The sequence below is a fragment of the Magallana gigas genome, chromosome 2 (assembly GCF_963853765.1).
Source record: "Magallana gigas chromosome 2, xbMagGiga1.1, whole genome shotgun sequence".
NCBI lineage: Eukaryota > Metazoa > Mollusca > Bivalvia > Ostreida > Ostreidae > Magallana > Magallana gigas.
The window spans coordinates 34,295,959-34,319,509 of NC_088854.1; the positions used below are offsets into that span (position 1 = coordinate 34,295,959).

Here is a 23,551-nt window from a genome sequence, read left to right on the forward strand (position 1 = left end):
AAATTCTGATATATTCCTTATCTGTCCTTACATATATAGTACTTGACAGTTTCTGTCTAACTTTTTGAATACCAAAATGTTAAATTTATTTGAAATTTGATCTATATTTTTCTATATACAGTAAAACTTTGGTACCACAAACACCAATCTAGCTATCAAACACCATTGATATCTCAAAATGATTTTATAAAAAACCAAAAAAAAGACCCAGTATATACATATCAAACACAGAAATCAGGAATATCCCACTAAAATTGAAGTGGATTCACAGTCTTAAACTTGCTAAAACACATGCTGCCTATCTCAAAGTCCAGTTGCTCCCTTAAAATCTTTGGTATAAGGCAAACTGTGTTATAGTAGTGAACATTCAGGGAAATCTGCTAGCATAATATTAACACCTGCAATGACTTGAAACTTCAAAAGAAGAGGCCTAGGGGTCATATTGCTCATCTGAGCATAAATAGCATGAACTTCAATCAAATCAGCCATTGCTGTCAAATACAAAATATCTGGACAATTTTGTAGAATGTATATATATGAGTGTTAAAGACATAAAGCACAGAGAATTTCACCTTACTGGGGCTCGCACCTCTGCCCTGGGTGGGGTTTGAACTCATGACCTTTGAAACCCACTTTCCAAGCAGTAAGCAGCTAGTGCGCTGACCACCTGGCCATCTTGGTAAGAGAAAAAGCTTAATTGCTTTTGATGACGAACAAAACCTAGCCCAGTTGCTCACTACAGAATCTTAAAGACTGAAGTGGAATGCAGTTAATCAGCAATTTCAGAGGATCAGACGATACACATTGCAAAAATACACATTTTCACCCTCTTGGAGCTCCACAAGTGTAATATATCAATATACATATTAAGCATATATAGATAAAGAACCATGTATGTACATACAAATGTCAATGTATTTCTCCTTTCAATCATACAACTCTTTCTCTTTTGTATATGTGTTTATTGTGCATACTGTTTATTAACATGGTTGTTCAATTACCCTGTTGTCCCTTAAGGGCCCCTAATTGGTCAATTAATGGATTTTGTTTTATTTATTTGATATGAGTAGATAAGAATTTCAAAATTTTCTCCATACATAAACATCAAGCCCCTTTTATTGTTTCTGCTTATAAGATTTTTCTCTTCTTATTCCCATGAAAAAAATTAACCAATCATTCCTCCTCATTGTGGCCCCACCCTACCCTCCAAGGATCATAGTTGAAACAAACTTAAATCTACACTACCTGAGGATGCAGCCGTAAAATTGTGTTGCTGGAGTAAAATTTAGTCAAAAATGTGAAAAGTTTACAGATGGGAACTGACCAAAAAGTTAAGGTGAGCTAAAAAAAAAAAAGGTTTTTTTTTTAATTTGGTTGCTTGTCATACAAAAGAAATAAGAATTGTACAGTCTACACAAGAAAATCAGACTCCCTTTAAACAACCCATTTTGATTTTGATCAAATTTCATTTAAAAAAAATGTTTATTGATACAGACTCTGTTAATCCTTTCAGTTTTTATTCAATATATAAGATAACCATAACTAATCATGTTCTCAACCATATTTTTACCATTTGAGATTGGTTTGATATAACCTAGCTTATTTAGTGCATAACTAAGATAAAACCTTTGTTATTAACTGAATTACAGATTTCAATAAATTCTTAAAGATAGCAAGATGCCCATGGGCCTGATCGCTCACCAGGACTGTTACAACATTTCTTGTATCATCCTCTTTCAAAATTTTTAAGTAAGAAACTCTTTGAAAAATTGTAAAACTCACAAAACTTCTCATATATTTCATAATTTGACAATAAACAATACATAAAAAGAAGGCTATTTGTTCAGACATCATATCCCAAGATCCAAGATGCATCAACCGACCAATCTTATTATTTTAGGCTTCAATGTATCAAAGAAAACAAAAATGTAAAAAAAACCCACCAAAAAACAATAAATAATAACAAAATGTGAAAGATCAATCTTGTTAAATAAGATCTTCAAAGAACTGCTGTGGAATCATTTAAATTCATGGGGGCCAATTTTCGTTGATTGTTGGTTTTTTACTTATTCGTGGGGATTTAATTTCTTTCAAAAACGTTTTCTTTCAAAAACTTCGAGCACAGGCTTAAACAAACAAAATATTTTTATCACAGATTTATCCATCCAATACTAATAACTGACAAAAAGATATTGCTTATTCAAAGCTGTGATTTATATTACCCATTCAAAGAAAGGGAAGAAAATGAATATATTTGACCAATTTTTATTGATTTAAATCACTACACTACCTGAAAATGCTTTTCTGATCAAAGGGTCTTTGAGCAGATTCCAAAGTAAATTTAAAAATTCAACAACTCTCCTCCTCTCAAGTTTGGTTGAAATTGGACCAGTGGTTCAAAGTCCATAATTTAAAAAGTTTACAGGCTGACACCAGCCAAAAAATGTTCAGAAAAGCTCAGGTAAGCTAAATAAAGAAATATTGGTTGGGGTACAAAAGAAATTTGGCTTAGGTTGCAATTTGAACTCATTACCCAATTAAACTCTTTTTTGTTTTCTGCTATGGTAATAAGACATTATACCTATGAAGACGTACAGAAGCAAATTTAATTATTGTCGTCAAAGAAGACAACTATTTCTTGATGCATAACAAGGGATATACATTTTTTCTTGTTGCTGTCTTGGAGGAGTGTACATTTGTAACTGGAGTCTCAGAGTGAGTCAATAAGTTGTTGGTAGAAGATAAAGTCATTCATTTATTTGGAATTCATTTTTAACAAAAGAAATTATTATTGCAAATCTGTTTTCAATTACTAATGATCCAATGTAGTGCATAAATCAATTCATTCCAAATGATTTTCATGCTTGTACTGTAGTCAATTAGCATCTAGTTGAAATACTAGCATAAGTTAACAACAAACTGCAGGGGATTAATTATAACTGCATCATTCAGGATGATCAGTCTGTTACAGAAACAAAACATATTTTCTTTCAACTTTCTATACTTTACAATGTTTTATAGTTTGAATGTTCAAAAATTACTCTTTGTGATTTATGATGAATAAAAAGATTTCAACTGAGACTCTTCTTCATCCGAGTGTACTTCATATAAGGTCAACTTATTGGCACATATAAAATTCTAGATGATCGACCCATACATGAATGATAATGAATCAAATCTTCACAGAGTTTGCCCACAGAAATCTATCACACCAAAGGTATGTGCATGAATAATTCTACTGTGTATCAGTGGCCTTATTAATCTACAAGCTGCATGCCCACATAATCTGCAGGAAGAGAGGCTGATGACAAGTACGTGGAAGCTACCACCACATCCAGAGACCTTGCCATTCTTATTGATCTATACTCTTAGCAGTATAAACCGTTTCATGCAAAGCGCAAAGAAGAGAGTAATATTCCCTCCTGCTACTTTGTTAGAATGACCTAATTAGAAGTAACATATCTTTTTCTCAAGCTGCAGCCCCATTCTGTGGTGTATTGATTCTTCAATAGTTGTAAGGAGATGTTGTGGATTTTTTACCCCTCTCCATTCAGACAACCTTACATGACTGATAACCCTGTCAAAGTGTTTGTTGTCCTGATTTACTTCAACATCAAACAAAGCCACTTTAATCCTTTCTCCATCCCTCTCTCTCTCTTTGATTCAGCTGAATTATTCCATCTTTAGTTTATAGTTCAGTGGTAACTACATGTGTATATTCGATCATTTCTAATTCCATTGCCTACAACCTTATCTCTCAAACAGTCTCACACCTTTACATAAATTTACACCTTCTAGTCCAATCTTATTTTCTCTCTTATCTTCTTTTCTTTTTTTTTTGGGGGGGGGGGGGGGTTAGGAGGGGGAGAAGATCAATAGAACAAGGCAGTACAATTTCAAAATCTGAGAATGGAATACATGTTTTTCCTATATACATAAACAAAATGCATATATAATTATCCAATAATTACATGTATTACTCATTGGATAATTCAGGATTTTGTTGATGCATTCATAAATGATTTTACAAACAAAAGATTTGATAAGAAAATTTTCTATGCATCAGAAATTCAATAACTGATTAGGTAAAAATAAAATAAAGACTTCAGCAATTTCTATATCAGAGGTGCCATTTGGTATTTTTTGTCATTTAGTATAAATTGCCTATGCATTTGAATACATGATATCCTGTGGTCTGAATAAGACTTAGCTAGTGCATGATATATAAGCTATATATGAATTGATGATATCACCTTTACAAGATTTAGTGATGTCTGTCTTCAATCGAAATTCAATAAAAAACATTTACTGCTCCTTCTTCTAACTGATTATGTCACTATTTCATATAGATGATACCAACCATCTAATTATAGAATATTTTAAAATTAATTTGAATGGGTAATATATATATCACCTATTGAAATAATATCACCAAAACAAAAGGTTAATAGGTGATATCACCTATTCAAATGTAATCACTTGATGGCAGTACAAAAATAGTCTTCATAAATATCAAAGGAGGTATACCCTACGCAGTGAGATTTGTTTTGACCTAAGAAATTTATAGACTTCAAGCTTCAATAAACTGATCAGTACAGTCCCTTTCATCCAAATAAAGTCTCAATGTGTTGATTCTGTTGTACAGGGATGTGACCTGTTCAGTACATGTTGAATGTATATCAGTCTGGAAGGATTGCCATATTCTATATGCTGTTGTATTATTATCAACAAATTTGATTACAGTCATGATTTGGTTGCCTAACTTGGTCTTGTTTTCAGTACCACAAGGGAAAAATTCATTAGTTCTATTCACTTACATCACAAAACAAAGCTAAAGGGTACAAGGTTCTTAACAATTTGTACTGATTGGGCTGTATTGACTGTGGCCTGCATAGCTCAGTGGTAGAACTCCTGACTAGAAACAAAGTAGTCCCGTAACTATCCCTAGTCTGATTGTTAGCTCCTGACAAAAACACTGGTGATGGGTCTTCAGGGGTTAAGACTATTTAAGGAAAAGGGTTAAGAAATGAAATAGGAATGTTTATATGGGCCTGGACAGGTCATTGGTAAAGCCCCTTGACAAGGTGTTGTGCCTAACCATTGGCTTTACTGTAACATTTGGTGTCATGAACAGCACCTAAATGAAAGTCCTGCTTGGGTATAGAACCTGGGTTGTGCTGTCTTGGAGAATGAAAGAGGGAAGAGAAGAGAGTAGTAGTTTGAATACCCAATGTATATATATCAGCCAAGGTTACTTACAGGAAGTACTAGAAATAATAAGGTCACAGATTGGATTTCCAGTCCTGTCAAACATTTTCATAATATATCTGCTTGTTTCTCCTTTTCTTGAGTTTAGACACCAGCCAAAAGTTGACCATCGTCGGATACCCACGGGTGATCGCGTCTTTTACTTATCACCCGTGGGCAAACCAGCCGAAATATCGCTGTAAAATATGCAAATTCGTTCATATTGAACAACCAATCAGAAACTCTGATAGTAAAATTGGAACTCTTCAGTTTTGAAAATACGTTTTGTTGTTAACTAAACATGCAACAATGGCGGCGCCCATGAAGACGTGTGGCTTTTGTAAGAAAAATATCCGGGATAAGTCTTACAGGTCCTTAGCATCAAATATTAGCCAAGATCACTATGGAAATATTTTCAAAATACTGGGAATAGCTATGACTGGCGTTCTTTGCAATCAGTGTGTGAATAAACTGAACAGAATAAGGAAATTAAATGGGGACATTGAGACGAAAGTTGTGTCGTTAACAGAAGAACGCGACAAACTTTTAGCGACACTCAAAGCAATGCCAGGCATTGTTCAACAGTGTGTAAGTACGCCTAGAAGAGGGGAAAAAAGACCGTTAGTTAAACAAACGCCGACACCAAGGTCAAGGCTCAAGAAAAGTTTATTTTGCACACCTACCCGTAAATGTAGTCCTGCACCTAAAGTCACACCACAGAAAAGGGTTGTAACTCAAGTCACAAGGTCAACGCAGACAAAACAACCACGAGAAGATTTTGATGTTAAGGTAAATATAGCGCACGGCACTTGGTTTACATTTTGCATATATATATATTAATATAATGCTATTGCAAAAATCAAATATTTTAAATATTATACAATATTGAGTAAAAAAATGGTAGGAACTATGAAACAATTATTCTTCGTCTCCATGAAATTTTACTAAGAGTCATTTTGTACCATAATCATTCCGTAAAACTACTGACGTGCGACCAGGTCTCGCTGTGTACCATTTCTTGCCAGTACATTGTGACGTCATTTAATCAACACACTGTCACATAAAATTATATACAAAAAATGACGTCACAAAGTACTGGCGAGAAACGGTACTTGGTGAGAACTGGTCGCACACCAGTACACAGATACAACATTTTATTTCATAGATTTTAAATTATGTACTGGCAAGAAGATTAGATTTTAGATTTTAAAAAATGTACTAGCAGAAGCGGTACTTGGTGAGAACTGGTCGCACACCAGTACACATATTCAATGTTTTATTTCATAGACTTTAAATTATAGCATAAAAAGCAGGAGATTTGATATCTATGACTATCAAACAAATTCAAATTGGTGAACTTTTTATCATTGTTATCTTGAGAAAATCAGATTATTAAAATTGACAAATTTTACTGTATTCAACATGTTCAATATCATGTTTTATATACCTGGTACATACATAATAGAATATCAAAAAAAAAAAAAATCAAATATAAAATGTGCAATGATCATTGTGGCATCATATTATGACCTCTTGATCCATGGCAAAGTTCACTTAGATATGAACATATACCTGCATATGTACAGTACGTCTTGTAAAGATCAACAATTCATTTATTTATTTTTTGATAGATCACAGTCAAGTACCCACATGGTGAACGCTCCAAGTATGTTAACACTGAACCTGAAAAATCAGCCTTGAAAGCTATGATGAACAGCAAGAAACCTGAAGCAATTATGAAACATTACAGGAAAAATGATAAATACAAGGATGCTATTGTGAATGTTGTGAAAAAAGAGATTCAGAAAGAAATTAATGTTCTTGTTAGTAGAAATGGAAATGTCTTCCAAAATCAAAGTTCAGAAAACCTCCTTAAATTTGATTGGACAGCTGTTTCTCATGAATTTCAAGCCAAAGCTCCTTACTTGCATAATATTCTATGTGGTGCGGCTAACCTGGATTTGAGAACCAAGAAAAAGTTGCCTGGTGTGATAACCTCTGCAGCTATATTACTTTACACAAGATCCCAAGGACTTAATCAGCTGCAGTATATCTTAGGACTTATTGCAGACAAATGTGGAATGACCAAAGAGGTGATAGATTTTTAATGTTTGACATTATATTCATGAATGTAAAAATGGGACTGAAACTCAATACTTAAAATACAAGTCATTTGAATTATTACAAATTGAGTTAAACTTCCAAACAATATACATTATTTTGCTGAAACAGATACAAAACAAAATAGTACATGCACAGTACTGTAATTAAAAAGTTAAAATTTCAAGTTCAACTCTCATGGATTGATTAAATTGTTTATCTTTTCAGGGTTTGAAAATACTTCATGATCTTGGTGTAGTTGTGTCGCCTACAAGCATAATGAAAAAGAAAAAACAACTTGTGAAACAGCAAGAAAAACAGATTATGGAAACAGTTTCAACATATGTAAATCACAAACAAGAGTTCACAAGGAATGCTTCAGGACCGTCTCCTACTGCAGGGCTTGAAAGTGATACAGAAGTAACTTCGCTTGCTGCTTGTGGAGACAGTGAGACACAAGGCTTACCGTGCCATGCTGCTGTTGTTGAAAGTGAAGCAGACAAAACACAGTACCATACTGTTAGAACTGAAAGTAGTGCAGAAAACAATTTGCTTTTTTCTGCTGCATGTGAAATTGATGATAAATCTGATACAGGAGATCATTCAGTTCAGAACATTATTTCAAAACCAAAACCAATAGAAATTCTTGGGGATAATTTGGACGTCACGATCAGTCCAGCAAAGATGACCATGGAGAAACAGCGCAAGAGCTTACACTGGTTCCTAGTCATGGCCAAGCAAAAACGAATTACAGCAGAGGACTTGAATTTACCGTCCGATATGTTGAGAGAAAGAAATGATGTTTTACAGGTACCAACAAATAGTTGGATACCATCTATGGTACAGACTGACAGCCTTTGTAAAAACATTGTTTTCCATGTATCTCACATCCTGCTGAAGTATATTGAATTTTTGAAACCTGCAAGTGCAAGCTTTCCAACTTATATTTCACATCCATACATGGAGAAGACAAAGGAGAAGTCTATTTTTCTCAATTGTGACCTAATTGAAGCCAGTGAGAATTCTTCTCAAGGTATAATTAAATGAGAAAAAATTAAATGTAATGGAATTTTTTCTATGTGCAATTACATGTTTTAATATGACAGTGAGAGAACATTTCTTAAAATTAGATCTCCACACTCTCTAAGGAAATATTTTTCATTATCTTTTATTATTTAGGCATGATTACTATACTTCAAAGAATCCATCACCTAGCAGTTCCACATGTAGACAATGAAACGCCAGAAAGAATTGTGTTCGGTGGAGACGTTCTGACGAATGAGAGAGCTTTTTCTGCGCAGGAGGCCATGCAGAATGTCCCATCTGAATTTGAGAGCCTTAGTGGATTAATTCACAGACCAGAGGGATTGCACAGGGAAATGAACTTTCTTTTGGTATACTGAGCGTGGATGTTTCAAAAGTTGACAGTTCAAAAAGTTTGAAGTTTATTTTTCACCTTGTTCACATGTAAGTTTTTCTTTTGTTTTCATTTGTGTTTGTGTTTTACTAACTGATTATTATTGTTGTGTGTTGATCTAGACTGGAAATCGTGTCTATACCTCCCCCTCCCTCTAGGAAAATTCTTACAAATTAAGAAATTAAGTTCACATAGTAATGTTGATGAAAAATAGGTTTTAATGGCTTCTCCGTCCTTATAGACAACAACCCCCCCCCCCCCTCCCCAGAAAAATGGAATTATTTTTAGAGAAATCACTGGTCCATTGAGGACAGTTTTTATGTGTAAAAATTAGAAAATTTATTGATAAATTGTTATAACATAAACCAAGCCTTTATAACACATGTATTAATTCAAATTGATTTAAAATGTTATTTTTAAAAAAAATGCAGTTTGTTTTAAAGACATTGCCATATTAGATATTGCTTTACTTTTCAAATGCATGATAATTTTATTTTGGTTTAACATCATCTCTCAATTTTATGGTATTGCTTTTGTGATAATATGTAGACAGACTTCAATGAATTTATTATTGGGTGGAGGGGTTGATTTTAAACCTACCGGGTATTTAACAGATGCCCATGAAATTGAGAGGGTTACTTTTTTGCTGTTTTTTTTATGTTTACAATAAATTTTAATGTTTGTAATTCTAGATGAAGAGGAATAAGGTAAACATTACAATAATTTGTCATTAACTTTTATTTCTACAGAGCATTTACCAACTCTTCTACAAAGAAAAAAGCTCATCAGATGTTGGGACATTATACCAACTTCGCAATCTCATAAACAGAAGAGATGTTTCAGGACCTGATGAAGTAATCAATAAATTCAGGTACTGTAATTGTTGCAAACTATTGCAAACAATTAATATATGTAAAAAAAAAACCAACCCCATTTTTGCATTAATACTGTTTACATTGCCAGATATCCACAGATGATCATATCTTTTACTCATCACCCATGGTCGATGAGGATGGTGTGATCACCTGTGGGTATCCGACGTTAACAGTAGGGAAATTATTAATGGTATAGAAATTGTTGTTAGTTTGTTTAATCTATTGTTCAGTGCATTTTGGTTTCTTTATTGTGTGTATATATGAAGACAAAGCTCTATACCCTGTGTATAAATGTACATTATGTTATATGCATATCAGTTTTAACGTTTTCAAAAATTTTAGGCCACATCACCAGTTCATTGATGACGTCACGGATGGGTACATTGTAGGAGCTTTCCTGGATACCATGGACATGGACGACATCAGTTCAACACCTGTAGATGCACCTGTGTTTTCTATGATGAATGACCAAGAAAAAGCTGACTGGGTTCTCCATGCCGCAAATAAAGTGGTCAAATCTTTAGGTTTTTGTGATTTTGGAACAATACACCATTTGCGAGAAAACTTACAGGCTTTAGATCAGAATGATTCCCAGATGGAAGCTATGAAAAATGAAGACTTGTACGAGTGTCCTCTTTGTGCTAAAACATACTACAAATCTGGTTGGTTCAAGAAACATTTAGAAAAAAAACATTGCTGGAAGTTTTGTAGTGTTGAAAATATGGATGCAGATTCAAATCCTGTTCATTGCTTTCTTTTAATGTCTTTATTGTTAAGAGATACATGCAATGCTTATCAAATGGGTGATGGTGAAAGAATTGTACGCAATGCTTATATGGAATGGCTGTATGCTTCTGCAGTAAAACACTCAAAATATAAAATTTGGCTTTGGCGAATGATTACATACATAATTGCCATACTAGATACCAAAGAAAGCTTTGAGTATAAATGGAACATGACCGTTAACTTGAAAGGTGGAATTAAAAACAATATTCCGAATGATAATTGTGTAGAGATACAGGTACACAATATTAAATCTCAGTTAAACACACAAGGTGCAAACAAATCCTTTCAATCTGCAAGGCTAATTTGTATGACAACACAAGTAGTAGATGGAATAAAAGATCAGTTAATGAAAAGTACTAAAACTGTAAAATCAAGGAGTACGAGACCAACAGTTGACAAAACAGGTGATATTGTTACAATTGTGAAAGTATTGCGACAAAAAGGACAGGTGAAAGATTTAAAATGGGAAAGTTTTTCAAATTTTAAGGAGCCATTGTATTCTATTAATAGTGAAGACTTGCACAACTGGATTAAAGCTCAAAAGAATGTTGCAAGTTTTCTTATGTAATTACAATATATAGATACATCTATGAGCATAATAAATTATGCTTTACCTCATATTATAGCCTTTTAGGTCTCATTTTTAATGTATTGACCAAGTATTTACACTTATCATATGCATATTAGAGTGTCGGTAGCCAAATAGTATGACTGCTAGCTTCCTTAATATATCCTAAATTAACCCTTGTTTTGACATGCATACTTTGGATCTACCTCAGATTGTGTATATTATATGATTAAAATTTGTACAACCTAAGGATATTTTTTCTCATTTTACTGCAATATTAATAACAGGACATATAGTGAAGAAATGCTGTCTAATGCAACAAAATTTGAAATTTTTCCAAAGTGAAGATTCTTATTTTTGTTCTAAATATTTTCAATTTACTTGACGAATAATGTTTTTTTTTCTTCAATTTTGCTGCAGTAGAAAAATAAGCATTCTTCACTTTATGTCACCATACCTTTAAATGAAATAGAAAACAAAACCAGGAATATAATGAAATGATTTGTTTTAATCTGAATCGTCGTCAAACATGTCGTCAGCACTATTATCAGAATCTGAAGAACACACAGGCAATTCGTATTTATAAAATGGATGTTTAAAATTTGAACAGTCAGTACTATTACAATCACATTGGACATCACAAATATCACAGCACATGTGCCTTAATCTTTTGGGGTCAGATTTTGATTTGTATGCTGAAAGTATGATGTCCCTACGACAAGTTTCTTTATTTTGAGTATAGGTTTTCATGTCTTCATCCAATTTTCTACACTGTTTACCATTAAAAAGTAACAAGGCCATGGCCACTCCTCCATCACGACCTGCTCTACCGAACTGTTGGACAAATCCATCCATATCTTTAGGAGGTCCATAATTTATAACATATTTAACCGATCTGAAATTCACTCCCATCCCTGCTGCACTTGTTGCAACTAAAACTCTGATGTTACCACTCTCTACACTCATGTCTTCTTTAATCTTTTCTTTAACTGTGTCTGGTGATAGTGAATGAAACATGTCAACATGCTTAATGATATGCCCAAGTTTCATCCTTAAGGCAGAAAATAATTCACTGCATGTTTTAATTGAAGGACAGAATATCAAAAATCTTTCACACAGTTCTTTGTCCTTTTTTAACAAGTGAATAAGAAAGTAGAAAATGTCTCCATGTGAAACTGTGCTCTTAAATTTATGAACAAACAGCTTGATATTTTCTCTATCAGGATTTTGAATAATTTCATGACAATCTATCATGCAAAACTTCTTCTGCATTTCCATTCGAGCTGATCTGTTAGCTGTTGCAGTTATCAACAGGACAGGACACTGTATTAGGGATCTGATTTCGCCTAGCTTGCTGTACCAGATACGGAAAGGCTCCATCTCGATTTCACTTTCACCCCTAAAAATATACACATTGAAATCTTGTTCAATAAATAGTAAAACATCTTGTAAGGGATATTTATTACGTGTGTTATATACCATTGGAATAAAATTTTCTTACCAATGCAATACAGTGTGGGCCTCATCGACGACGAACAGTTTGAAATGTTTGCTAGCAACGAGCATGTCCCTCCACTTATTTACAGACAAAATGGATTCCGGTGAAGCAAACAGGAATTGAAAATTACCATTGATAATGTCTATGTCTTCGCTACTATCTCTGCCAATATACGTTGAGGTAAAATCACAAGATTTCAAGTATTCACATTGTTCTTTCATTATCGAAAGCAATGGCGAAACTATCAAAACACTGCATTCGCATCCGTTCAATTCCGTCCACATCAGCTGGAAACCTTGATAGCAAATACTTTTGCCACCGCCTGTTTTAACGGAAAGAAATGAATCCCTGCCTTTCAACAGCTGTGTAATTGTTTCCTCCTGGAAAGGTTTTAACGCATCTAAACTGAACCTTTTACACACATTTTGAAACTTGCCCGCCATGTTTACGATAGCCGAACACTGATACGTTATAAGAATTCTGATTGGTTGAAATGCCATCGAGGTTTTGCGATGGAATCATATGATGACCAATCAAATGATCCATGAATATCAATTAACTTACAACGATATTTCGGCTGGTTTGCCCACGGGTGATAAGTAAAAGACGCGATCACCCGTGGGTATCCGACGATGAAAGTTGACTAGGTACAAGAAACCCATTGTATCGAACATCACTCACTTGAAGCATCAATGCCCAGCTAAACCAACAAAAAATCAACTTGCTGTATTATATTTTGTGAAACTATTCATTGAAATTGACCTGTAAAATTAAGTATCTAATTTGGCTATTACCAGTAAGTTACCTTTCAACTTTACCTTTCAACTTTCAGTAGCCCAAAATGACTTTTACTTACACATAAGTTATAGTGAAGTCCTAGGGACCACTGGGTTTACTTCCATATATTGATAGTTCGTTATAACCATATAATGAATTTCATAATAATAAGGATGGCAAATTTGTTTGCATCTACTTAGACATTAAATAAAAATTTATTTTGAGAAAAATTTTAAAAATCGGAATGTAAATTGAAAAAAATATTTGAAAATAATTCATTTGTAAGCTCAAAATTAGTTCCATATATCCGTATGTTCGTTATAACTGAGTTCATTATAACAGTAAAATTTTACAAAGGTTTATTAACAATTTTACTAGGAACCCCACAAAGCTTCACTACATCAGAGGTTTCACTATATATCAGTGTTTGTACGAAACAAGTTTTACTGTACTTGTAAAAGAAAGAATTTCTTTTCCTTCTCTTGTGCATGTACAAGAAATTCTGTTCAACTTCAGGAGCCTAAGACAATCTTTTTGTTTTCAGACATTGTAATACATACTACATTTTACATGCACATTTTTCATTCACATTATGGTCCAAATTTATAAAAAAAACAACAACAAAAAAACACATAAATAATTGAAATTAGAAAAAAAATTGAATTTGAGTCTTCCTTAATGTACTTAATGTAATTTTTTTTGGATAGATAAAAAAAAATGTTATATGTCTACAAAAAAACAATTTACAATGTGAAAAAAGTATATTGAGCCATATAGTTTCTGTAATAATCTTATCTATGTACATATTCAGGTCAAAATGGCAATGAATGTTGTTCTCTGACTGCACTTTAATTCACTTTTTTCTTATACCAATGGGTGAGAATAAAAGCAATCACTTGGATCATTGTTATTATGAAGACAGCAAAATTCTCGTCTCTTATCGAACAAATTTTAAGCTGTTACAAAAGTTTTTAGTTCCCCCAATGGACTAGAGGGAATGAGTTTCAATTTTAATCTCTGTGCACCCAAAATGCTGAGAAATCAGAAAGATTTTGGGGGTTAACGTTATTTTCATTCATTTTAAGGTTAGATAAGAAGTTATCTCATAGATCCATTTTTAAAAACAATAAATATATAATAACTTAACTATTTTTGGAGGACGTGAATTTAAAATACCCAGGAAATAATAAAAAATTGATTGACAACAAAAATCAATGTCTTGATGTACAGAATCCAGATATCCCTTCAATTCTATTTCAACTGATTTAAAAAGTACTTGGCAATATCCTAATTCTTGTACAGTTGAACATTAAGTTCAGGTGAGCTAAAATACAGAGATTCCTGTGATAAAAATAGTGCAATAAATTTTATCTAATTATTTAAATCATCCCAAACATCAAGGTTGAAAAGCTTACTGTGTCTCCAAAAGGTGATTGCTTATGCATACTGTACTTTAACTTATATGCATACTTTACTTTAATTTTACATTCTGTGCTTAAACTTATACATACTTTACTTTAACTTTACATACTGTACTAAATCTTATACATACCTTACTGTAACTTATATGCACTGTTCTTTAACTTATATGTATTGTACCTTAACTTGTACATACTTTACTTTAACTTTACATACTGTACTTTAACTTGTACATACTTTACTTTAACTTATACATACTGTACTTTAACTTATACAATCATTCTGTACTTTAAACTTACCCTCAAACATGAAATAACTATTAACATGTTGACAATTGAACTTTGAAACAATTAAGCTATGCTACAGTACTATACATTAAATCAGGTATTCAGTCTGGTTTCTGAAATATGTAAAATAAACACACTGTGACACAGCTAATTATATAAATAGATTGCATAGTTTCACATTAAAATACCAATTAAATAAGTAATATAACATGTACTGGGCTTGTTGTATCAACTAACAAAAAAAATTTAAGTTCAAATTTTGCCACGCTTGAAACTGTCGAAATATGTTTATCTCTACTTTAGATAATTATGCAACACCCCCACCCCTCCTTTAATCTTTAGAAATAGACCTCGTGTACCTGCTACATGCATTGGATTCCATTAAACTTTTTTTTTTTTAAATGGTTGCATGTTCGTCGTATGAATCTACCGACATTGTAATTTCCGTCACCTTACATCAGCACATTTCCGCGCAATAAATAGTTCTCATCCAGCTCGGCATTATAGACGGCGGTAGAATGGGCGGGAAAGTGTCAAAAACCTTACACACGCTTACGGCTCCGCATGAATTAACAATCATTTCTGCTATAATATCAATAAAGAAAAGATTACCCTTATTCGCATGTTAATTACGTAACTCCATACTGATTTATACCAAGTTATTTATAGCTATTCTATGTTTGTGCAACTGCGATTTTGAATGATAAGTAGAGCATGTTTCTGCAGGTTTAAGCGTTCGCTGGTGCAGGAATACACACTGCGCCGGTGCATATAGGCAACTTACACAACTCCACTATTACGCAATTTGTTTATAAATCGAGTTTGATGCACACTGCAGATTTTCATGCACGGAAATGGACTAAGTGAACGACATCCATTTATGAAATCACTAGTCGGGAAGTTTATTTTGTCGACAATTATATAGACGCTGGATGTTCGCTTTTGTTCCGATTTGGGGATGTTTTCTGAGAATTTAAAGGCTTGTTATCATCTGCTATAGTGTTAGAATATTTGTGATATTCATGGAGTAACTATTGATCGTACAAAGGCGTTCAAATCATTCTAACAAATTCAAATGGAGATATTTCGGTTCTCTACGAATAAAAAGGGAATGCTCACCTCAAATGATCCCATGACCTGGTCACCGCGAACATCAGTCGGTGTTAACTCGATATAGCACGTCGACCTGAAATGCCCTCTTGGCGAGGGCGGTATGGCCTGCCAGGCATACCACAGGATTCTCGGCAATACGGCCAGGTTTTTGAAGGTTTGACAGTTTTTCACCAGATGGTTCCATAAAATAAATGGCACTATATCCATTCAATTTAAGGATTTGAAAAAAATCACGAAACATAACTCCCGTGATTATTCAAAACGCCAAGAACCAAAGATTGACCTTCCTTCGGAGGGGCAGACGAATTCTTTATTCTCCCTACTGTACTGCTGACGACATAAAGAGAGGGCACGGTTTACTGAAGTAAGCGATAAGATGATTGGTTAAAACTAGCGCACTGAATAGGCGTAATCCACGAAAAATATTTCATTGGATTTTTCTAAAGCACTAGCAGATGAAAGTCTTACTTTTTTCAAAAAAATATATTGAATGTAGAAAATTTAAGACATCCAAGAAACATTTTTATCAGTGAACAACAGATAAAAATTGAAATTAAGATTGACAGGTGCGACTGATATAATATAAGCTTGCCAGCAGGCATCATCGCTCACAATATTTCATTTAGTACTCAAAGGAAAACTAAAATCTAACATGGAATTCAAGCACCTCAAATTTAGATTTTTTTAGTTTCATCAAATTTTTCACACCCTTTTCATTGTAAACACATTAAAGCTTCTAAAATTCTAATCCGATATTTTAATTCAATTTTTTGAGTTACATATGTAACATAATTGGTGGTTTGATTTAGTTTCTTTGTTGGAAGTGTTAATGTTTCTCAAAATAAGGTTAGGTACTGCAGGTGATTATACCAATATGAAGCTGTACGGGATTTTGTGATATATAAAATCGGGGAATATTAGTTAAAATCTAAACCTGAAAGAATTTGTCTAGTTCGCATTTAATGCCAAACAATGATCAGAATATGACATTACTTCCTACTCTCTATAAAAGAATAGCTGAACAAAATAGTAGAATTCTATTCCCTTGACTAATCTATGAAATCAAATATGTGTTGTATATTTTTGCTCCTATCGTGGAATTATTAAGTATACAACTTTATGAAAAAAAAATCAATAAACAGCTAATTACAAGGATAACATGAAATACTAGCGATAGAAAAAAACACCTTTCCCCTCCTCCCCCCCCTTTTTTGAGGATGAAGGGAGGTCTTGAATAAATTATATTTTTAGGGTTATTATCTTTTGTTGAAAGAAACATGCATGCGTATCCTAACCCCATTGGCATAGATTTCGTAACTATTAGCAACCGACTAAACATATGCCATCTATATTTGTTGGAAACCTTTACTGTTGGGACCCGCCCTGTCTGAGATTTCAATTAAAGCCAAAAAGATAAGCGAAGAGCGCCAAAAGTTACCCTGTTTATTGTGATTTTTTTTGAAATGGGAGACTTTATATTTCATGAACAATTTTTCTAATAAGTAAATAAATAATTGGCCCCATGATCATGTGTCTATAACTTTCTATCCAATCTAACCAGTTTTGTTGATTTAAATATAGAAACATGCTAAAGTTTCTTTTATGTGCGTTTATATTTGATTTCAATTTTTTTTTTTTAAATTTTGAATTATTCAATGTCAGATATCTATATATGATAGGTTGAACTATTTATTTGAAGATTTACAACGCAATGCAATTAGGATATCTTGACTCTATTAAAAAGCCCACATTTTTCACAATTATTATAACAAATTTTAATACAGGTTTCCAATTATCAATATGTTTAATATTTAAGGATTAAGAAAAACAATAATAAACTATTTTTAAAAAAGCCAAAAAAAAAATAGTTAAGACAAAGATATGATTTTAAAAGGATAAAGAAGTAGTCAGACATTTAAGAGTCGGTTAATTTTTTTTGTACAAATGGTGTCTGAATTCGATATCTTATCCGTGGGGTTAATTTAGGTAAAAGTATGAAATTTTTATCCTCAAAATATAAAACTTATATGATCCTGCAGTTTTAATTCAAACCAATTTCTTCAGTTTTTTTGTTCTTGATGTAGACGATTTTTTTTACCATACAATGTCAAACAAGAATTTAAGAATACGAAATGGACCTAAAAATATTTTGAGACCAAATGAAAATACAAACATAAAAGAAGTAAAATTAAATGATAAAAATACAAATATTTAATCTACATCAAATGCCCAGTTATTTCTAAATGTTTGACTATTGAATTAAACTTCACTAAACGTATATACAATATACCCTAGTTTACTTATAATTAAGAATATTAAGTTTAAGATCTATAAACCTTTGTTCATCTTGAAATTTGCGTATCTACCATGATATAGTAAATTCAAATAAATGGAAACCAAATTATGTTACATTTTACACTCATCTGTGTATTAAATATTTCTTCGTCAAATTATCAAGATGAAATAATACATAAAATATTTCAAATTTTTTTTTAAGATTTAAATTGATGAAAATATTCATTTAGAATGATATTTAGATTTTTGTTAAGTATGGGTAATAAAGCTTTTTCCACCGGTGGGTCATTTATCGAAAATTTGAACCCTGAATCAAATTTTTTTTTTTGACAAATGTTGAAAAATCTTTCTATATAATCTAGGCCATGATTTATCAATTTGAAACAAATGTGGAATTCTTCCTTGGAAGCATTTCTGCCTTTCTTGAATTTGAAATAATTTTGTATATCTAAAAAAAAACTGTGCATCTTTCCGGGACCAATTCTTGGAAAAATAAACGGACGTGGCTAAGTAAGCATATAAAAAAAATTGAATAAATCTTATTGATTTATTTGGATCCAAATACATAAATCTAAAACTCTAAATAGATTCATTTAATTATTTATACACATTTTTATAAAAACACATTTGAATTTTTTACGAAAGGGTTATGAGGAATTTCTATTTTGATTGTTGCCATTTTTACAAAATTTATTCGATAAGGTGTAAATAAGCGAATGATGATACCAAACCTTTTTCATGTAAACTCCCAAACCAATTCAGTAAGTTATTCATTTATTATTTTTAGAATAAACAGACATCGGATTTTAGTATTAAAAAAATCACCCCAAAATATATTAGGTTTGCCATCACATGATAGAATTTTACAAACGTACATGTGTATCAAAATAACAAAACTGTGTCTTTTTTAAATCTCATTTCAAGCTGAATCAGAAGTAAAATGACTTTCAAATGTTTCACTATTTAAGTTTCTAAAATAAATGGATTCATTCATAAGTATATATAGGGAAAAAATGAGAATGTTACCTTTAATTTGAAATATTGTCTAAATATTTTGGGGGGAAATGAAATCAATATTTTTGTTTCAAGTTTAGTACATGCATATGGATTTTTTAGTTTTTATTTGAAATCAGTTCAACCTCCAAGGTAGGAAAAAGAAAGAAAATGAAAAAAATGTATTGAAACGCTTTATGAATAAGCGTGAAACAAGATAAATATAGTAATTCCTCTTGACAATAACTTCCTCAGTAAAGTATTTATTCCTACTGTATGTCCTTTGATAAAAAGACATAAATTTAAGATATGAAATTGAATATAAGTCAATATTTAATCAAATTTCTCTCAGAACTAAAAGCAAAGAGGACAAATCAATATTACATTATTTTTGGTAGGTATTTTATTTTCTTAGGATTATAACTGAGAAAAATGGAGTTGATAGGTTTTTGTTTTGAGTATAGACCATGATCACCGACAAATTATCGACCTCATTTTGAATTATATTTATTAATAATTATTTTCCCTTGTTTACTCAGTTATATAAAATCTCTATCACATGCATATGATTTTTATCATACATGCAGGTTTAAAAAAAGGGGCCATTGTTTCAGAATTTCTTAAAATATCATTTCCAAAAAAAGCCTCTCTCTCTCTCTCTCTCTCTCTCTCTCTCTCTCTCTCTCTCTCTGGGATGCCATCAAGCTCAGTAGAGTTATACCTCTTTCATTTGTTTTAATCGTTTGACGATTTTTCTTTCTATTTCCACGTCATCAAAAACGGAATTCCGTAAATTACTGTAATATCCCTAACCGCAAATCCCATTACATGTACATGTTACTGTACAACCCTAGTCGCTAACATGTTCATGTCGTCTTTCGACGACGAAAGAATTCGATTAGAATTAGAAAAATCACCGCCAAATCGTGTTCTTTGTATTCGGCAAAAGGGGGAGGGGGTACAAGGAAAGAAAATAATACAATGAGAAACCATCCAGTCTTTTGTGTTCATGTTGTATGCCTTGTCTGGTTTCTGTAAATTAAAATGAAATATATAAATATAGAAACGCGCAGGGGCAATGACCCCATTCAGATACGTCTGGTAGATATAGAAGGTAAGTTAACTGCACTCTCTAGACCGACGCGCCAAAGATTTAATGCCCTAGATCCATGTTTATATATAAACACATTATTCTTCTGTGCATATTACACTGTGTGCTCTATGAAAAGCGCGCCATCATGTGACGAAGGTTTCCCTCCAAAATTATCCAGGGACACTCAGGGTTTCCCCTGTTGTAATAACGTATATATGGTTTATAAAATTCAAATATAAAAAGAAGATAGAGATGAATAAGTTACATACATATATTTACAATGTACATTGTTACAATAGTTACATTGTGCATAGTTTTTTTTACTCGAGTCTTTTCTTCTCTTCGGAGTGAAATCTGAATTAACTTAACTCTGAGTTCTGTAGAAGGTCTTCATTAGTCTTATCTCCCCAATGCAGCTTTACCTAACAAAAGTTCTTCAGATGCGGTCAACCTCAAATTCTTTAATAGATTTGATCCTACCCACAAACTTAGCATCTAATAAAAAGCAGTCGGATGCATCGGGAATTTCACACATATTAACGACTTTTTCAGTGGCATATCTTGAAGATAAGCAAACGAGTCAATTAGAATCAAACCACAAATCCTTCTCCAATTGGATTCACAACAAAATTTGAAAGCCCTCATCTTCTACCCTAAATTGACTTATTTTAAAGAGAATATAATGCAAAAATTCATGCCCCAAAATAAATTTTTGATTCAGTAGTAATGTTTGAATGTTTATATTTTGCAAAAAAACAAACAAACAAAAAAACAAACAAACAAAACAAACAAACATATTTTTGGTTTGAAATATCGTTAGATGATATCAGTTTTTAGAAATATATATATATTTTAAAAAATGAATTTAATTCATCATAACTAAACCAATATTTAGGTGTCTTGATGGGAAATAATTTGAATGCGGTTTATATTGCATTTGATATCTAAATAAAAAGTGAAAATAGTTCATGTAGAAAATTTGATTTTGAAAGTTTGCAGAAACCTACTTGCAAACGAGCATACATACTACTGAAGTTCCTGGGACGAGTGTCCCCTGAATTGTGGCTAGGTTTTAGTTTTCTCATACAGAAAAGAAAAATAGTGATTTCTTTTTATTTGAGATTATCCAAACAATTGACACACTTGTAAATAAGATCTAGATGGTTCCGTTTATGATTATGATGTTTATTTTATCTAAAAGTTGTATGTTCAAATTGTCCCGTGCCTTGGAAATGACACCTTTAATAAAAATGCCAGTGTTAATAATATATTTAGAAGAAAAAAAAACCAAACAGACAAAACATAGAAAAATATATTAATTCAACACACATCATGTAATTTTTTCGTTCATTTTATTTTTATATGCATATCGTCTTTATATACTAATTTGTATCCTGGGTGTTCTTTTCGTATTTTATTTTTCGTTTTGTCTAGTGATAAATATTTTTATATATTTGAAATTCTCTATAATCTATCCCACTCGATGGATATGATTATAAAGAAAGAAGATTTTTTTTTTCTTTTTGTAAGGGAATCAACAAAGAGTTTTCTTTTTTGAAGCGTCATCTTTTTTTACCCAGGAAAACTAACAAAAATGAAACAGATTTTTTTAAAAACAGAGATTTGTGAGAGAAAAAAAATGTTTTACTTATCTTTATTGTAAAATATTTCCAAATGTTAGATCAATGTTTCTGATTTTCTATTCACTCAATTTTCTGTTGTACATGCATATTTTCAAACGAAGTGTGAGTTTACTCAAGTTTGCGCGGCATTAGTTTTATAGATATTTACCCTGGATATTTTTTTATATAAATGATAAATGAAAAATCCTTTTCAAAAGCATTATTATTTATTGATTATGTATCTGAATAGTTTTCCTTGAAAAAAAAAGACTGAAATAAAAAACAAATAGTACAACAGAACATTCGTGTCTGTAGAATTTTAATAAACAAAGTACCGATATTTTTCTGTCTGTAAAAAACCCAAATTAGATTCGGTCTATTTTTCTGTCTCATCTCTGTTATAGGAAAAATATAGAACGTTCTAAATATTATTCTTCTATATTGCAAGCAATACAGAAAAGCAATTTTCAATGAAATGTCGTATTTCATTTTAGAGATGTTATATATTTTTACATATTTATCACAAAATTCACTTGATATACTAATTTTGAATTTTCATTAAAAGTTAATGACTACGGTAATAAGCCACACGGTAAAAAAGATATTTACCTATATTATATTTTTAACAACGTTCTGTCTATAACATATGTACACAAATTCCCCAATCGGTAAAACCCACAGAATGTACTGAAGTAGATAATTTGGTTTCTTTTTTCCAAAAAATAATCATTCACATATATAAAAGAAAGTTTAAATAAATAATTCAACTCATGAAACCTTGACACTCTTTTAAGCAAAAAATCAAACAATTTCGATTTGAAATCATAAAAAGACTTTTCTGTGACTATTGCAAGAACAGTCGATGCCTGTTTTATAAAAACGATCACAAGGAACTAATTTTCTAGGTCTTATTTCACGATTTTGAAAACAAAAAGAGCTTTAGATTTTTTTTCCTTTGGCAGTTAAAATGGTTTCTGAAAAGTTGCACATACTTGGCCACTCCTCGCCACAATCCATACCCATTCTCATCGATACTTAAGGATGTGTGCGAATCTTAAGCCGTGTTTTATTTTCAAACATGAACAGTTGACTAATACTAAATGAACCATATAAATGCCTATCACTCGACCAGAAAGAGTGGCGGCTCCCGTAATATTACTGCACAGGCACCAGTGCCTGCTCTTATCTGGAACTAAGATTTTCAATTAATTGTGTAAAATATAAGATTCATTGTTTTTAGTTCAATAAGAGGATAATCAGATTTAATTTCCAGAACAATGAGAGAGAGAGAGAGAGAGAGAGAGAGAGAGAGAGAGAGAGAGTTAAGAGCGTTCGGATTATGCCTCTTTGAATGTTCCATACAATAATCGATAGCTAGGATAGCGATGTGGGTTTTTTTTGTTTTTTTTTTTTTAGCAGAGAACTATATATTCTAGTTATTTACATCCTATACCTTAAAAG

At 32.1% G+C, this 23,551-nt stretch overlaps 3 protein-coding genes and 1 long non-coding RNA gene across 6 annotated transcripts in view; 2 read left to right on the top strand and 2 right to left on the bottom strand.

Annotated features, from left to right (window-relative positions):
- The window catches only part of LOC105335230 (uncharacterized), a 58,288-nt gene extending 41,994 nt beyond the window's left edge, over nucleotides 1–16,294 (bottom strand). For all 3 annotated transcript variants that reach the window (XM_066076313.1, XM_066076314.1, XM_066076315.1), the window contains exon 1: nucleotides 16,094–16,294. In XM_066076313.1, the coding sequence (XP_065932385.1) occupies nucleotides 16,094–16,294 (201 nt within the window). The remainder of the gene's footprint in view (nucleotides 1–16,093) is intronic.
- Nucleotides 5,376–11,244, top strand: LOC117688213 (uncharacterized). The gene is made up of 6 exons (XM_066076312.1): nucleotides 5,376–6,036; nucleotides 6,879–7,340; nucleotides 7,576–8,380; nucleotides 8,527–8,814; nucleotides 9,514–9,635; nucleotides 9,982–11,244. The coding sequence occupies exons 1-4, from the start codon at nucleotides 5,557–5,559 to the stop codon at nucleotides 8,748–8,750; spliced, it is 1,971 nt and encodes a 656-aa protein (XP_065932384.1). The 5' UTR covers nucleotides 5,376–5,556; the 3' UTR covers nucleotides 8,751–8,814; nucleotides 9,514–9,635; nucleotides 9,982–11,244.
- Nucleotides 11,482–13,125, bottom strand: LOC117688214 (uncharacterized). Its single transcript, XM_034466038.2, has 2 exons — nucleotides 12,495–13,125; nucleotides 11,482–12,392 (listed from the first exon to the last, which is right to left on the bottom strand). The coding sequence occupies exons 1-2, from the start codon at nucleotides 12,989–12,991 to the stop codon at nucleotides 11,501–11,503; spliced, it is 1,389 nt and encodes a 462-aa protein (XP_034321929.2). The 5' UTR covers nucleotides 12,992–13,125; the 3' UTR covers nucleotides 11,482–11,500.
- Nucleotides 16,295–16,309: 15 nt separating the features above from the next.
- The window catches only part of LOC105335228 (uncharacterized), a 35,261-nt gene continuing 28,019 nt past the window's right edge, over nucleotides 16,310–23,551 (top strand). The window contains exon 1 of the long non-coding RNA XR_004596087.2: nucleotides 16,310–16,451. This is a non-coding gene — a long non-coding RNA (uncharacterized lncRNA). The remainder of the gene's footprint in view (nucleotides 16,452–23,551) is intronic.